This window comes from Barbatula barbatula (assembly GCF_947034865.1).
Source record: "Barbatula barbatula genome assembly, chromosome: 11".
Classification (NCBI taxonomy): Eukaryota; Metazoa; Chordata; class Actinopteri; order Cypriniformes; family Nemacheilidae; genus Barbatula; species Barbatula barbatula.
This window is the reverse complement of record NC_136774.1, coordinates 23559579-23576946: the sequence shown is the minus strand read 5'-3', so window position 1 is coordinate 23576946 and position 17368 is coordinate 23559579. Positions and strand designations below refer to the sequence as shown.

The window sequence follows — 17368 nt, the reverse complement described above, 5'->3', positions numbered from 1 at the left end:
AGAGAGACAGAGAGAGAGAGAGAGTCAGAGAGAGAGACAGAGAGAGAGACAGAGAGAGAGAGAGAGTCAGAGACCTTCACCTGTCTGGCTAACTCATCCACCTGTAGATGAGGGAAACTCATGTGAGATTTTACATGTTCCAGATCATAAACACTGTATATCACTTCTAAACAGATATGTCGTTGCATCTGTCATGTGTTTATGTGTATGAGGTATATATATATATATATAAACACACCTTCCTCAGGTACTCTCTCATCACCTGAATGAAGTAAGGCATGGTGAAGTCAACGAGACCGTGTCTCCAGGCCAGCTCCAGAACAACATCAGGAGCCAGAAGATCATAACAGGTGAAGAGGCACGCAGTGAAGCACTCCCGCTTCCCCTCCTCAACAAACCAGCGCAAGAGATCCTGAGCCAGAGCGCCGTCCTGCGACTCAGCAGTGAACCGCATGGCATCCTGACACAGACAAACATTAACATGTGTTTAATAATGCAGCACAGATCACCACAGCTGCAGCTTCACAGTACCGTATAGAGTTTGTCTTTCTTGCAGAGCTGAATGCTTTGAGTCCAGCGCTGGTTCCTCTTGTAGAGATATGCAGCGATGCGTCTGAACTCCAGCAGATCATGTGACTCCAGACGCTGAGCTAAAGCAATACTGTCAACATTATCATACGTGTCTATAGAGGCTCGTAGACCCTGAATAAAACACACAACACATCATCACTAAAGTCAGCTCTTACCTGTGCTTGTGTTTGTTTGTGTGCATGCGTGTTTGTTTGTGTGCATGCGTGTTTGTTTGTGTGCATGCGTGTTTGTGTGTGTGTGTGTGTGTGTGTACCTGATAGTCCTCTTCATCTGTCAGCAGGTTGTTTAGCGCTTCATTCACAGCTCTGTTATTGTGATTCTGCACTGATCTCAGATACGGTTTAACCAACCTCAACTGATTCATCTACAAACACACACAAATCATCATCAATTACAGTAAGTGACATCTTTGTCTGTTTTAACTTTATTTATGCGGCTCTTCATACAATTCAACCAGCTTTATAGACAAAAATAAAAACACGATCAGTATTGATTTGAATAACAACACTGATGTTGTAAACTTTGTCATTTATGTCTTTGTGTGTTTGCAGCTCAGTGGCCTGTATCACGAAGCCCGTTTGGGTTTGTACGCAGGTAAGTTTGCGTTTAGTTTGATCATAGTCAAGAAGGTGGATTGGTTTTGAGCGGGATTTTCATCGCCACACTAACTTAGCCTAAACAGCTTACCTGCTCTTAATAAATATAACTATATTCGTATAAAAACCAACTTTAATATATAAAGTGTTTAAAAGTAACAAATACATTTGATCTTTTGATCTTATTGTAAAACTATATAAATTCATATTAAATTCATTAGATTCTGTATTGATATAATCAGTAGCTGCCTTCTCAAAAAAGTGTTTATTTCTGCCTTGTAAATGTGTTTCAATTCATGACATTTCTTTCATAATGATCTCGTCATCTTCAACAGAAATGTGAATTGCGCCGATTCTCCTGTGAAGGTTTCCATGTTCTGTGTGATTGGCTGTTTGCCGCACGTGTCACACAAAACTCTGGATCCAACCTGAGTTACATTTACATTTATGCATTTAGCAGACGTTTTTATCCAAAGCGACTTACATTTGCATTATCCTATACATTTATACATAGGTATATGCATTCCTCTGGGATCCAACACACAACCTTGTGTTGTTAACACAATGGCCTTACTACTGAAATACAGGAAAGAGTTCACAGAGAACGTTTATAGCAAGCGTTGTGCTACAGCTGAACTGTACAGCTGTGTGTGTGTGTGTGTGTGTGTGTGTGTGTGTGTGTGTGTGTGTGTGTGTGTGTGTGTGTGTGTGTATGTGTTTACCCTGCTGAAGAAGCTGACGGTTCTGGTGTGGTCCAGTCGAGGTGTCAGAACAGACAGCAGATCATTGAGCAGAAGGGGTTTAAAATCCAAATAAAACTGCAGAGATTTATAATAAAGTTCCACATTTGCCACCTGCAGGAGAGACACACAAAACACACAAGATCAAACCTGTGATACACATCAACAAACATCCTCATTAGAATAAACACAACATCTCTTGCAATGGAGAGCAGACTGAGAATTCCTGCTTTCTCAAAATCTCACATTTAAATTTGAATCTCTCGTCAAGACACCAAAAGGAAATGACAAAATGTGAAATGTTCTTTCCATTTAAAATTTTTCTCATTTGAGTCTCCTGCGGATTGGAAGAGAAATCTCAGGGCGTGACCGTACAGTCTGTTTGTTACCTTGACGATGAGATCTTTATATGTGGCATCTCTCCAGGCGTCTGTAGGGTGACTCATCATCATCATAATGGCGTTGTCATACTCTTCATACTTATCATACAGAAACACAAGCTCCGCCCACAGATGGGCCTGTTCCGCCGCTCTTAACACCTGACAAATCAAAAGACACGAACTTACGGTTACGGTTTGTCAACACAACACAACATCTCAAGATGTCGTCTGAACTGTAGATGAAACTGGTTTCTGACCTTTGGGATGTTGACTCTGGACCAGAAGAGCTCCAGATGTTCTCTCATCCTGTGAGGTTTGTATTTGGAGTAGAGAATCGCCAGCTCCGTGAACATGCCCATGTGAGCGCGCTCCAGTCCTAACGCAGCCTCCAACAACACCATCAGATTCTCAAAACACCCACGATACTGAGAGACAGACACAGAAAAGCGCATGTCACGTATATAAGACTGAATCTGCCCTGAATTTATATTGTAAACTTTTTGTATATACTGCCACAGAAAAACATTTATGTTTTGTGGTCATTATTCTAATTTCAATCAAATCAAAGAGACTCAAGTCCTCCTCTAATGAAACTCTGCGACGTCTTACAGACGTAATGAAGATGATGATGAAGATTCTTTACCTGATAGTAGTTGATCAGTTCTTCCAGTTCATCAGCGTGAGTCACTATGTGAAGACCAGAGATCTGCGCTAACCGGAATTCTTCTCTATCTACACACGCAAAACACACCTGACACACACAGCAGTAGAACAATGAACAATATCCATCACTACCGTGTGTCCTTACCAGCATGACAAAGTATTACGACATGTTTTCTCAACAGTATTGCTTTAGATTTTAGATCCACGTAGTTCAGATCTTCACCTCTTTCCACGTGCGTGTGCAGCTGGCTTTACGTGCGCTGTCCACGGCCGCCTGAAACTCGCCGAGGTGAACCAGCGTCGATGCCAAACGAGCAAAATTAGACACGTTATTAAAGAGCAGTCGGGCCGCTTCAAATATCTCCTCTCTGTAACATCTCTCACCAACCTACAGACACAAACATTTACCTGAAACACTGAACATCTGCTGTGAGGCTCATGACGGTCACAGGCAGTGCTGGGAAAGTTACTCTTAAAAAATGAGTCTCTCCAACAAGTATTTCATTACTTATTACTGATTACTTTCTAAATCCTACATTAATCTGATTAGTTCAGTGATTCAGGGATAGACATGAAACGACTCTTTTAATTAAATTCATTTAAATGAAAAATATAAAACTACAGAAAGTTATATTATTAAGTGAATGTACAAATTATACATTAAAGAACAGATTTTAAAATTAGACTTTGAATTTTGATGTCAATTCCACTTTTGCACACACATATGTTATAAAAAGTATTTAGTTTAATTACATCAGAAGTAAATTTAATCAAATATAAACTTTTATAAAGGAAAAGGTAATTCAATTACAGTAAATAACCCAACACTTGTCACAGGTGACAGATCTCGGAAAATACACAAAGATGAAATGTGTAATCCTATGTTCAGCTTCATACTTGCTGTACGTGAGCGTTATTGGGACCGTTGATGAAATCTGTCAGTTCTGCGAGACGGTTTGTTTTGGCAAGAGCGAAGATGAGCTCTGTGTCTAAATAAGACTCTCTCGCTTTCTTTCTGGCCATTTGAAGAAACTTCACCAGATCTTCCCAGTTGCCTGTTAAAAAAGACCAACACGCTCAACAACCGTCTTCTTAGAGAAAAAAAGCTCAAGGGTTAAGCGTCATCTGCTCACCGTCTCTACCGGCCGCGTCGATCACCTCCATGGACGCAGACGCGTCTCCTGCTTTGATGTAAGAGTCGATGGCTTCTTTCACCAGACCTCTGTGAAGCTGAGCCTGAGCGAGACGACTCCACACCGCCCCGTCTCCACAGCGCACGGCAAACTCATACGCACGCTCCAGATCTCCAATGTGCTCGATCAGAACCTGCGAGGTGTGAATTTAAAGCGTCTGTCCTCGAACACAAGAGTTTCACGAGTCATTAAAGCGCCTGATGAATGTTTGTGTACCTGTGTGGCAGAGGTGTTGACATCAAACTTCTTAAAGATGGAGAAGGCTTCTTCGTACAGTTCGTTGCTAATGGCGATGTTGGCGATGTCAGGGGCATCGTAATTGTCCAGGCGGTTGATGTACTCCATGACCCGCGTGCGGTCCGCTTTAATGGCTGTCAATATCAGCAGATTCTGCAGGTTTCTGAGTGGAGACGCGTTTAAATATTTGCAAAACCCACACTCAGACATCAAAGGTGACCGAAAGTAAACAGTTCGTGGAACAACGTAAAAAAAGTTGAAACGTGGAGATTTGACAAACCTGTGTTCGCTGAATATGGAGTTGTCCAGCACAATTTTTTCTAGAAGTTCTACGAGTTCATTGGGCAGATCGGCCGTCATGAACGCTTTCACCGTCACCGATAATTCCTCTGCATCTTGCGTCTCGGGTAGAGCCGTCTGTACCACCTACACACACACACACACACACGTTAACATCAATGTACACAATACATACATGGAATGCTTCGTGACGTTGATGGATATGTTATGCCTGGTCAATCAGGGGTCGTCTGTAAGGGTTGGTCTCCTGTAAAACTCGGGCCCACAGATCTGGATCCTTCCGTCTCACCAGATACCGCGATTCACTTTTAAACAGAGAGTTTTCATTGCAGACCTGCGTGTGATCACACAACACAGAGGTGATGAGTGCAGTTTACGGTTGATGAATTGAATATCTGCGTGTGAATGTCACCTGTATGAGCTCCAGGTCACACTGGCCTCTCTCATAAGCCACGAAGGCGAGGTGAGGATCTCTCTTCTCGCAGTAACGTCCCACCGTGACGCTGTCGTAGTGTGAGTTCTCTCTGAGAAAGCGCTCTGGACTGTTGTTACTGTCGATGTAGATCTTTGCTAAGGCGTTATGAGTAGCCGGTTCTTCACATCCGCCCTGAGCGCGGGATTCCAGCCAGGACAAGAGCAGCTTCAGTCTAGTCAATAGATCTCAGTTAGAGCTTTTAACATATGCATGTGCTGTCTTCCCACATGAAAGAAATACTGTAGTATATTATCGTCAAAAATATATATATTTAGTTCATGTTAACTGTTATTGTATGCTGACCTATACTTTAGTATACTATAATTATGAATACACTTAGGGCCCTGCTTTCACGATCTAAGCACATGGTTTAAAGCGCACGTGCGAGCAAGCAAGCAGACCATCTACAAGACAAGCCAAATTTTTATCTTTATGTCCACTTACATCTCTGAGAAGCGACTTACATTTGCATTATCCTATACATTTATACAAACGTATCTGCAATCCCCTGGGATCCAACACACAACCTTGCGTTGTTAACAAGCTACAGGAAAGCTATATTCAGTTCCTCACAGTAGCAACGCGCCAACAATGCGCCTGAGCACACCTCTTTTTAAGACCAACAAGCCCATGGGTGCACAAATGAGCGCAAATGCATTTGCTATCTAAACACCGCGGCGCAGGACATGAAAATGAGATCTGCGTCGGGCTGAAACTAGCTAAAACACATGCGCCGCATTACGCCGGGTGTAAGATAGGGGCCGTAATGTGTTCTATTGCATTCTGAGCTGTTAACTGTAGATAATTGAAAAGCTGTAGGAAATACTGTTGTATACGGTTGTTTCTTCACTGTAGTACATTATAATTATTAACATGCTTAATGTTTACTATACCATTCTGTATAGACAAAAACAATGGAGTAAATACTTGAATATACTTTTATTTATCATGCTACGGTTCAAAACATAATAATACAATATAAATAATAATTTAAATATTTCTGACTGAAGACGCAAAAAACTTTAAAAGTGATGTTGGTCAAAGTCAAGAAAATATTGTATTTATAAAAAAAGTTTATTGTAGCTCAGTTTCACCTGTTTCGTTTCTCAACCTCTTCCACAAGCTGATCGGTGCTGAAATCTCCACGTACCGCCTCAATCAAACTCTTAATGGTGTCTTCTGAGCAATCCACATCCAACAGACCACCAACCACCACCGGCAGACGACTGGGATTCACCTACACAAACACACATCATCACATGAAAATCTTTACACACGTGATATGCGTGAATGTTCTGGAATACGACACGTCGATGTTCACACCTTCTGAACGTAGATCTCGATGTATTTCTGCAGATTGTTGCTGTACAGGTACAACACGAGATCATGGACGAAATGAAAGCGATCGCACACGATGATGAGAGGCAGCTGGTCCGTCAGTTTGGTTTCCTGTGCAAAAACACCTTATAAATCTACGTCATCTCTCGCCCTTCTCACAGGCTTCACCAGCATCACAAACTCACAGCATTTCTGATGGACAAACTAACAAGAAAAATGAGAGTCTGAAAGAATCAAATAAAACTGATCAAAAGATTAATGAAGTAAAAAGGGCTTGTTGCGTTTAATAGTAGATCTGATTGAATCGTGTAAGGTTTCATGCAAGTAAGTCAATGACTTTGACCTTGAGAAAGTTCTTGACGTGTTCAGCGTTATAGCAGCTGCTCTCTCTACAGATCCGCTCCACTTCTTTAATCTGACCGGTCCTGCACGCAGCCTGAATGTACTTCAGATGAACATCCGGATCTTGACTGAAGTTCACGATGGTTCCCAGAAAATAAAACAGACCTGACAGAGAGAGAGGACGATAGATAAAATGTGCACAAAGTCGGCACGCCAAAGCTCAAAAAATCTAAACGAAACGTCACACGCCGATTCATTTATACAGTATAAAAATACTTTGTAAACATTTTTCATTTTGAGCGCTCTTTTTTTTAAGTTGAAGTGCAACCTTTAACCTGCAATCTTTTAGCATTCTAAATAGGAAAGTATAGTTTGGATCTCAATGATGTCACAGCATCAGTTGTGCCGCGGTCAGACTAGACTTTGAGCCTGCGGAATTCGTTCAGACAGTGCTGCATACATTTCTGTACAGAGGTCACGCTGTGACGTTTGAATCTTCCATTGGTCTCACGCACTCACATGACGCGATTCCGCAGGTCAGAGTTCACCAAACTTGAATTTTGCCGTGCAGCGAAAAACTAAGTATCTTCGAACGGGCTTGCGTTTCCGATCTGACGCATTCACATGCGTATGAATAGAAGTCAATGGAACAAAAAGTCAAGTGTGACCGCGGCTTTAGGCTTTAGATCAGAGCCAGTCATGCGCTCACCTTCATTACTCTTAAAGGACTCAAAAAGCTCCACCAGCGTCTGAGTTCCCAGCTGCTCGTGATACTTGCTCGCAATCTGAACACAGAGCTGCAGATTCTGTCTGAGGTTTGATGCTAACAAGGCCCTTAAACACTCAACGGAGTCGCCCACAGACAGAGAGCCGAAGAAATTCACCAACCACTGACACAGAGAGAAACAAACACAATCCGTTTTAAAAAGTCCTTCTTTGTATATGCATGCATGTGGGTCAGAGATGTTAACATGTCTCCATCAAAAGAAATTACAAAAGTGATTTTATGTCCATAGTAAGCACAGTAAATGTAAGTAAAATGTCTACTTTGTGGTTTCTGTAGTTTTTGAGGAATAAAATGTCAAAATGTGGTTGAAATCATGTGTCATATTTATGTACAAATTCAAACAACATGCTTATTGTGAATATATACATAATAAGGGAGCGTATTACACTTTATTGTGCTTTAAATGAGTACAACATTATTATTGATGACTGAGGGTCGTGCGGAGCAGCGGATATTAAGTCGCTGATATGAGATGAATACAAGCGAGACAAGGGACGGGACATGGATTTGCACATTGGGAACCTTTGGGATCACGTAAGTACACAACTGCATGAAAAATATCACACTGTGCACAGGATTTTGGATATTTCATAACAAAATGATTCCATATTGTGGCTTTAAACAGTATTTAAAAAAATATAGTTTTTATGCTTAAACACTTTTTCTTCTTTGACCCATTTATATCTTATCTTGTGAAGTCAAACGCGCACCTCAGGGTTAAGCAGGTGTGTGTGTACGATGGCTCGTTTGATGTCGCACGGGTCGCTGTAGTGTTCCAGCGCTCTCTGTAGTAAACCAGCTTTCTCACACAGTTGAGCGATGTGTGCTCGATCGTACTGTGTGAACATCTGATTACCCAGAATGGCATCTGCTACCTGTAGAGATAAACACATGCACAGAGACACTTAAACCAGAGTTCCAGAAATCACGGTGACATTTCAACAATGATGGATTCTTTAACATACAGCCAATATCGGTTGCTTTGTGCTGATCTATCAACATTGTCTCCATTTTTGTAACGGAAATAAAAACGGACCTAAAGAAATCAAATGTTGACATACAAACTAATATGTACATGATAGCTCAAACCATTTGGTCTTGGAAAAATGACGGTTCGTAGCGCTCACCTGAGGGGCGTGAATGAGGTTCATCTCCAGGAGGCGTGTCTGTAGAGGCCCCTCCTCTGGCCTGTTGCTCTTCAGAGCGTCCAATAAGAATGAAGTACACTGTTGTACTAGATTCCCCTCCATGAACACGTCCACTACCTTACAAACACACACACAAGGTTCACTTTTCTTTTTCTTTTAAACAGTCCTGTGATGATGACACTTTATGTTACTTCTATATATTCTCTCGGTCGACTAAATACGTGTTGGAGAGAGCGACAGTTTGATACCTGGCTGATGCCGACCAACGGCTCTTCATCCTGAACAAGCATCTGTGCGAACTGAAGACCCTGATCAGGAGCAGACCTCATGACGCCCCTCAACAGCATCACCCAATCCGGAGAATATCTCACCTGAACCAAAAAACATCAGTCACATCCAGCACAGGTCACAGATGAGGGCGGTTTAAACACACTCTTACCTTTTTAGCATAAAGAATGATCTTCTGAAACTGTCCTGTCTCTGCAAAGCACTGGATGACTTTAACAGGAACGTTTGCTCGGAGATAAACGCTGAGCGCCAGCGTGACATCAGCGGCCTTCACCGAATCACCCAACTCCTCTGAACACTCCAGCTGCAGGGCATCATGGGAAACATATGACCAGAACATGAAATGATGCTCATCTTCAAAACAATCATAGAAAGTGTTATCAAACCTTCTCTCCCTTTAGCCATTTCTCCAGCAGCTGGGTTTTGCCCTGTTCCACCACGGGCCGGCAGAGCTCCAGTGATTCCAGTTTATTCAGCTGGCCGCGGTCCAACAGAACCCCGAAATACTGCAGCAGCGGAGACGCCCTGCCACCCTGAGCCGGCGCCGACTGGAACCTGCGGATGGTCTCTGCGGTCCGTAGGATCCCCTGAGTGATGCGTCACAAACAGAATTCAGTGACAGTTACAGACGCGACCTGGATGCAGACGCTGGTGTGTGCCGGTCATTCACCCTGGGAGCTGACGCAGCCACTCGAGCCGCCTCTGTGTAATCGCCCCGAGAGAAGAGAGTGTTGAACTTGTGTGTGAGGAGCTCCTCAGCTCCAGATAGATCACCGCGTAACGCCATACGCAAAGCCAGCTCGGGATTCTGCAGCACGCGGGTCACATAGTTCACTATGTTCTCCTCTTCAACACACACCGACAAAACCTGAAACACACCAACATAAACACGCACACGCATGCAAATCAAGGTTAGTGTTATCAAACAACACCACTAAAACGACTAAACATTTCTGCTAATTTCAATCAAATAAAATAAATCTAAAATTAAATTAGAAAACTTAAAATTAGACATGTTACCTCAGCAAAAACTGAAATAAGAAACTACAATTTTAATTGAAAATATATACAGTCCACTTTGTGATTGTAATGAGCATTATGTAAACTGAAATATACTGTATGATTGTACTGAAATGAATGATCGAAATGAACATAAAATAAAAAATATATATATAAAAAAGAAAATATACACAGTCATAACTATAAATAAACTCATATAAAAATAAATTACAACACACATGCAAGATAAAACTCTAGAAACATTAAACCACAACAAAATAAAAAATGTATGGACCGGGAGTTAACTCGCCTGTGTTTGTTATAAAATAATAACTTATTTTATATTAAATGTATATTCATTTTAATTTATATTATTATTTTATTAGTACTAATGGTATTAACTGTATTAAATTACATTAATACTAGTCAATAGTTATAGATTCTTTGCAGAGGTCTACCAGAAGCTACGTTTGGAGCACATAACATGTTTTGCTGCTGAAACGGTCTATGGAAATGTATTCTGTACAAGGGCTGTGCGATATTGAAGAAAAGATCTATATAGATAGCATGCTTAATAATGCGATGTGAATTAAAATAATGGTTCAAGTTTGTAAAATATATATTTCAAAACTGAAAATTATATATAACCAACATACCTGTATATATTTTACATGATTTCTGATTATTGATCATCTCTAAAGTCTCTCTGCTATTTGCATCAACTTTAAACGTTTACACTATAGACCACTTCTCAAGATGTCAGCACAGGTCCAGAAGCACTGCCGCTTTCAGTCTTTTATTATCTCCCATATATAATTTAACTTTTACATTTTGATGTTTGGGTTGAAACTTTTCTGCATCTTGTTCATCCGTTTTGTAGTGTTAAAAACTGAAACAGGAAGTTATTTTGGACCAGGGTTTTGGATCGGCGTTGTTTACGTCATCCACAGTGGTCTATACGTAACTTTCTGAATCTTTAAAATAATTCAGCTAGTCGGAGTGAATGTATGAATACAGTGCATGTTACCTGACCCTTCTTATTGACCCCAATGATTCCAGACGTGCTGTCGTGAGCGGCCGTGACAAATATGGTTTCAGCACTGATGCGATTCATGTACATACACACGCCTGACTCCAGATCATACATGTGGAGATAACCATACTTAGTGATGAGGTAGATCACACCGTGCTTAGAACCGACCTGTGAGAGAGAGCACAGAGATGATGTGAGGACACACATGAGCAAGTTCCACGTGTTTCCATAGTGATATGAGGTGAGGTCAAGTTTTCACCTGCATGGCCACAGGAAAATCTGTCTGTGCTTCGGGAGGAAAGAACACGTCCACCGCTTTCTTAGTGAAGGGCTGGTTACCTGCCTGAGGTTGACCAACCTCGATAATGTGCAGCTACAACGGAACACAAACACACATCGTAACAGATCCAAACCTCTGTTCTAACACACTAGTTAAATGAAGATCCTGTCACCTTTCCACCAGCGGGACCCCGAACGGCAAAGCAGAAGAGAGTCGACGCATTTGGGTTTCCCTCCAGTTTATAGAGTCCAAACGCCGCAGCGTGACCCTCGATGGGCTGAGACACTTTACGCTCCACAGAGAACAACTGCATGGCACCTACCACACGGTTTTGCTGCAGGACCCAAAAACAGAGATGTCACGTGTGTGCTGTACTTTGATTTTAATCGAAAACATTATAAGCTACACTAAAACACATATCAACAAAAGCGCTAGTGCCGTAATACAGAGATTTACATGCTGAGAATCAATCGTGGCAAACACACACCTGAGCTGATATACCGATGAGCAGCAGCCACTTCTGCTGGTCGTCAGTTCTGTAGTTGATAATCTGACATCCTGCGAGGCTGGCGTGACGATCAAACACTTTGATTGGCTGAGAGTCTCCCTCCATGCCCCAATGGAAAACAGTCGTATCCGTGACCAAAGCCAAGGTGTTAACAGAGATCCATTTCCAAAAGAGGACGTCCTCCGTCATACTGTGAGATTTCACTTTACTCTTCATCTCGATATTAAAGATCTGTAGCGTCCGTCCGGCTGTGGGCAGAGAGATGATTGACCTTTGACTTATTGAAATGTGCTGTGAGAGACATTTGTGTACCTTTCAGCGCGATGACTTTGCTGGCCGGGTTCATGATGGCGCTGTCCGCTGTGATTGGCCGGCGGATTGGGTTGGTGGGGTCGCTGAGGTCGACGATGACCACCTGGTTTTGCTCGGCCACTTTCTCTCTGATGCAGATGAAGCGGTCCGACTCCATCGTCAGACAGCTGAAGCTGATGCTGGCGGGATTCACTCCCAGCGTCTGCAGCTAGAGCGATGAGAGAGGAAACGCTGAGGAATGTAAAGCTATCAGCGAAAAAACATCAGGTGATAAATCTCATCTCTTGTGTGATAGTACAGTACAGAGGGGGTCCAAGTCCTTCAGAGGTCACTGCTGACACACAAAAGCCTGTCATCCATTTAAAAAACCATCCATTTGTCATGTAATAATACCAAAATGCAATTTTTGTCTACAAAACTAATTTCAGACATTTAAGCATACACCTTAAAATAACGAGGAACATTTCAGTGTCCAAAAACGTTTGACCGGTGGTGCACATTTAGTCATTTAGTAAACGCTTTTATCCGAATGAGGAACAATATGTATCATTGCTGAAGTATTTTACGAATTGTTACGATTCATTATGATTCATTGCACAGCCCTGGTCTCAGCTACATTGCAAAGTTTCAAAACCAACAGAAAGTCGAAATCGACGTGTCAAACATAGACACCGATCACCATCCAATCAAATCAGACTCAGGTCAGACCCATTTTACTGATGATTCTATCACAAAATGAGACAAAACGAAGACAAAAATCAAGAAAATGTTACATTATGGAGATAAAATGGTTGTGAAATGTGTTTATGGTGACTTACTGTAAAGGTACTAAAGCTACAGACTAGCTTTGTATGTGTGTGTTGTGTATGACAGCTAACAAAACACACACACACACACACAGTGGCAGAGGCGAAACACACACACACACACACACGGCAGAAGTCATTTCCTGATGGGCTGATGGTCTTCGTCTTCGTCAGCATCCAATCACAGACGGCGACTGATGAATGACATGAAACTGATGAGACAGTAATGAGACTCTCTCTCATGAAAGTAAACTGATAGATCTTGAGCTCAATGTGCGTACGGAAGGACCAGCGTCTGTTGCTCATGATATCTGTGATGTGATCTGTGTTTGCGCTCCTCTTCCTGCTCATAACTTCATTAGATGACTTTCTATTGGGTTACAGCAATACATCACCAGCCAATCACAGGACAGAGAAGAATTACACAGCAAATATAACCATGAGCGATAAATAAATAATTATCTTGATGTCACATTCAGAGTTCAATTATAAATCACGAAAAACCTTAAAATCACGAAAACACAATCCGTTTAGTAAACATTTAACAACATTTATGACATGATAAAAAAAATCGTATTAGCCAAACTTTTTTTATCAAAACGTTTAGATGAACTTTCCCTCGCCTATGTTTTTAATAAAACATCATCTATTTGATTTATTTATAAAACACACACACAATACTTTACAGAACAATGTAATTCTATATGCATTCTATATATTTCATCATTTAAAATTTTTTATTTAATAAAACAAATGACTATAATCCTATATCCACATTTTAATTAAAAGTTCAATAAAAAGGCAGCGCTGCTTTAGGCCCAAAGTCCTCCAGGATTCAGATTCTTGGCATTCTTTCAAGATCACTGACTGTGTATCAGAGACCAAAATGAGACAGACGAGAAATCAAAAGACAGACTTGAGCTTTATAGTTTTGATTTCATTAATCTCAACACGCGAAATACATCGACTGACTTAAGACCAGCATTACATCTGAATGAGATTTGAGCATCTGGTTTTATTTAAACTCCAGATGTGTCTTGAGGAGTTTAAAGAATTCTATCAATGACAAAGATAAACAAATAAAACCGCCGGCGAAGAGATCAAGCCGAGAAAGAGTGAGACGTCGGTCACAGATGAAGTGTCAGACGGAAGAGAATATTCTATATTAAAGAGGTGCAGAATGAAACTTCATTAGCGTTTGGCACTGCGATGACACTCTCTGAACACGCACACAAACACTGGCCCATTGTTTCCGAGAGAGATCCCACCGCGGACAAGACAACACAATTCAATGCAGGAGAAGATATGTGTGGTCCAGACAGCACTTCTGTACAATGACCGCCGGATCTGCTGGGAGAAAATCTGCTTTACTGGAAACATGAGTCACTTATGAAAAACCTCAGAACATTCTGACAGTCTTAAGTTCTTCAGGACAACGAGTCGTATTATCATAGTGATGTAGTCCATATTGATCTATAATTATATAAACCACCTAACAACACGCGACACATAAGAATCATAAGAACCACACAACACCCAACAGAACTCTCACATGGTGCTGGCAACTTTTAACACAACTTGGCGTATAAAGACATGCAGACGGTTCATCTGTAGGACACAAGCAGTCAAAACAACATCAACCTCAGAGAAGAAATAAAAACAATCCTCATAATATAACTTAAAGGGGAAGTTCACCCCAAAATCTACGTCGTGTGATGTGTTACTCCCCCACATGACGTTAAACATGTTACGAGAACTTCCGGCGTCTTCGGAGCACAAATGAAGATATTTAGGGATTCAACTCATAGACATCATGGTGTCAGTTGTTGTCAAGGTCCAGAAAAGTACTAAAGTTAAATTGGTCAATCCGCTCATAGTGGCTCAGTTGAATTGTTTGATGCGACGAGAATGCGTTATGTGCAAAACACGTTTACGAGAGCACTTCTTCTTCTTCTTGGACGAGAAAACTTTGATGCATGCGTATTAGGTTTGTGCGCCGAGCTTATATACAGCGTGCGTCTTCATGTAAACACAGAGTTGCTCTTCCGAAGAGCTCTCATCCAAGAAGAAGACGACGAAGAGCTCTCGTCCAAGAAGACGAAGACGAAGAGCCCTCGTCCAAGAAGAAGAAGACGAAGAGCTCTTGTCCAAGAAGAAGACGAAGAAGAGCCCTCGTCCAAGAAGAAGAAGACGAAGAGCTCTCGTCCAAGAAGAAGAAGACGAAGAGCTCTCGTCCAAGAAGAAGAAGACGAAGAGCCCTCGTCCAAGAAGAAGAAGACGAAGAGCTCTCGTCCAAGAAGAAGAAGACGAAGAGCTCTCGTCCAAGAAGAAGAAGACGAAGAGCCCTCATCCAAGAAGAAGACGACGAAGAGCTCTCGTCCAAGAAGACGAAGACGAAGAGCCCTCGTCCAAGAAGAAGAAGACGAAGAGCTCTTGTCCAAGAAGAAGACGAAGAAGAGCCCTCGTCCAAGAAGAAGAAGACGAAGAGCTCTCGTCCAAGAAGAAGAAGACGAAGAGCTCTCGTCCAAGAAGAAGAAGACGAAGAGCTCTCGTCCAAGAAGAAGAAGACGAAGAGCTCTCGTCCAAGAAGAAGACGAAGAAGAGCCCTCGTCCAAGAAGAAGACGAAGAAGAGCCCTCGTCCAAGAAGAAGAAGAAGTGCTCTCGTGAACGCACGCCATACACCGACAAGACAGAGGAGAATATATCCATTAAAGTCGCTATTTTAGTTTGTTTTTCACACATAAATCATTCTCGACGCCTTTTATTAATTCCACTGATCCACTATGAGCAGATGGACCAATGTGAACAAGCCTTTAGTGCTTTTCTGGACCTTGACAACATCTGACTCCATGATGTCTATGAGGAGGTCTGGATGTCTCCTAAATATCTTAATTTGTGCTCTGAAGACACCAGAAGTTCTCTAAACGTGTTTAACGTCACGTGGGTGAGTAACACATCACACAATGTTGATCTCTGGGTGAACTTGCTCTTAAGAGCATTACTTTAAATCTGATAAAGGTTCATAGTCAGAATATATGCTAATGTTGCATTTAAAGGGACAGTTCACCCAAAAATAAGCCTGTACACACACGTTTATTTGTTCTCTGTTGAACACATAGGAAAATATTTGGAAGAATGTCAAATACTCCCCCGCCCCCCCATTGACTCCCACTGTATTTATTTCCCTACTATGGCAGTAAATGGCGGGTGAGATCGGACATTTTCCCGAATGTCTTCCTGTGTGCTCAGCAAAACAAAGACATTTCTGCAGGTTTGTAAATCTGAGGACGACTAAATGATGACGGAATTTTCATTTTTGGGTGAACTGTCCCTTTAAAACAGGTGAAAACACAAGTCAAAACAAACACAAGCAGGTTATCTCAACACTCAAGTGTTTAAGTTGTTAAATAACAATAACATCATATAGAGCTGAACTACACAGATGACTGTAAACAAACATTGTAATCGGAAGAGTCATCAGACATTATTAACACGTTCATCATCACAACAGCTGACATTTCCATGAAGGACACAAATGTACACTTTACAAATTCATTTTCAAAGTATTCAAGCAATTGCTCTGATAAAGTTGATATTCATGGTCAAATGAAATAAATATGAACAACACACCGCAAGTGTGTAAGTGTGTGTGTGTGTGTGTGTGTCGCGCCGTAAACACTTTTAAATATCATTCCACTATAATGTGACGTGTGCGCGCAGCGCGCGGGCGAGGCCGCAGTCAGTTGCGTGTTTACGGTTTGTGTGCGCGAGCCGTGACGGGCGGAATCCCGCAAGTCGTGCGCGTGTCTGCGTGCGGTTTTACCTGCAGATGCTCCTGGAAGCGGATGGGCAGAATCTGCGCCATTTTCCACCGCCGCGAGCCGGACGAACCGGTGACGAGGAAGATGAAGAGTTGTGTGACTGACTGACTGCGCTCGTGCCCGTTAAAGTCTCTCAGTCTCGAGCTGCGGGACGGACTCCTCCGCGCGGGGAAGTAGGTCCGAGCGCGCGCACTGACACGAGAGCTGAAGTCATGCAGGCGACGCAGACACTGTTAAAAATGCGCTAAATGCGTTATAATGTACACGAACAAAGTCGTCTGCAGGGGAATGAAGTCTCTGCTGGTGTGTGTTGCGTGTGTCAGCCCACCGATGAAAGAAACAAGTGTCAGCAGAACCCCCCCACCGCACGAGCACGCGCACACACACACACACACACACACACCGGGGTCTATTTCTGCACACTGAGGTCAAGACCAACACAACACACTCAATAACAACACCGACGACATGACACTGAACTGTATAACACAACAGGCATTTCACACCATACTGGTGTCATTTTGTTTTGT

The 17368-nt window shown here is 42.1% G+C and overlaps 1 protein-coding gene across 1 annotated transcript in view; it reads right to left on the bottom strand.

Annotated features, from left to right (window-relative positions):
- Window positions 1-17128, bottom strand: part of cltcl1 (clathrin, heavy chain-like 1) — a gene marked incomplete at its 3' end in the record, with an annotated part of 17393 nt that extends 265 nt beyond the window's left edge. Inside the window, exons 1-31 of the mRNA XM_079468163.1 lie at window positions 16841-17128; window positions 12211-12418; window positions 11878-12146; window positions 11563-11724; window positions 11370-11483; window positions 11105-11278; window positions 9749-9946; window positions 9465-9665; window positions 9230-9382; window positions 9039-9161; window positions 8770-8907; window positions 8353-8517; window positions 7565-7745; window positions 6857-7020; window positions 6499-6624; window positions 6270-6412; window positions 5113-5347; window positions 4912-5034; window positions 4681-4826; window positions 4380-4563; window positions 4104-4296; window positions 3868-4025; window positions 3194-3358; window positions 2951-3058; window positions 2565-2732; window positions 2317-2466; window positions 1910-2041; window positions 845-955; window positions 532-702; window positions 239-460; window positions 75-101 (exon numbers count right to left, since the gene is read on the bottom strand). Coding sequence (XP_079324289.1) covers window positions 75-101; window positions 239-460; window positions 532-702; window positions 845-955; window positions 1910-2041; window positions 2317-2466; window positions 2565-2732; window positions 2951-3058; window positions 3194-3358; window positions 3868-4025; window positions 4104-4296; window positions 4380-4563; window positions 4681-4826; window positions 4912-5034; window positions 5113-5347; window positions 6270-6412; window positions 6499-6624; window positions 6857-7020; window positions 7565-7745; window positions 8353-8517; window positions 8770-8907; window positions 9039-9161; window positions 9230-9382; window positions 9465-9665; window positions 9749-9946; window positions 11105-11278; window positions 11370-11483; window positions 11563-11724; window positions 11878-12146; window positions 12211-12418; window positions 16841-16882 — 4854 coding nt within the window. The 5' untranslated portion in view covers window positions 16883-17128. The remainder of the gene's footprint in view (window positions 1-74; window positions 102-238; window positions 461-531; window positions 703-844; window positions 956-1909; window positions 2042-2316; window positions 2467-2564; window positions 2733-2950; window positions 3059-3193; window positions 3359-3867; window positions 4026-4103; window positions 4297-4379; window positions 4564-4680; window positions 4827-4911; window positions 5035-5112; window positions 5348-6269; window positions 6413-6498; window positions 6625-6856; window positions 7021-7564; window positions 7746-8352; window positions 8518-8769; window positions 8908-9038; window positions 9162-9229; window positions 9383-9464; window positions 9666-9748; window positions 9947-11104; window positions 11279-11369; window positions 11484-11562; window positions 11725-11877; window positions 12147-12210; window positions 12419-16840) is intronic.
- Window positions 17129-17368: the final 240 nt, after the last annotated feature.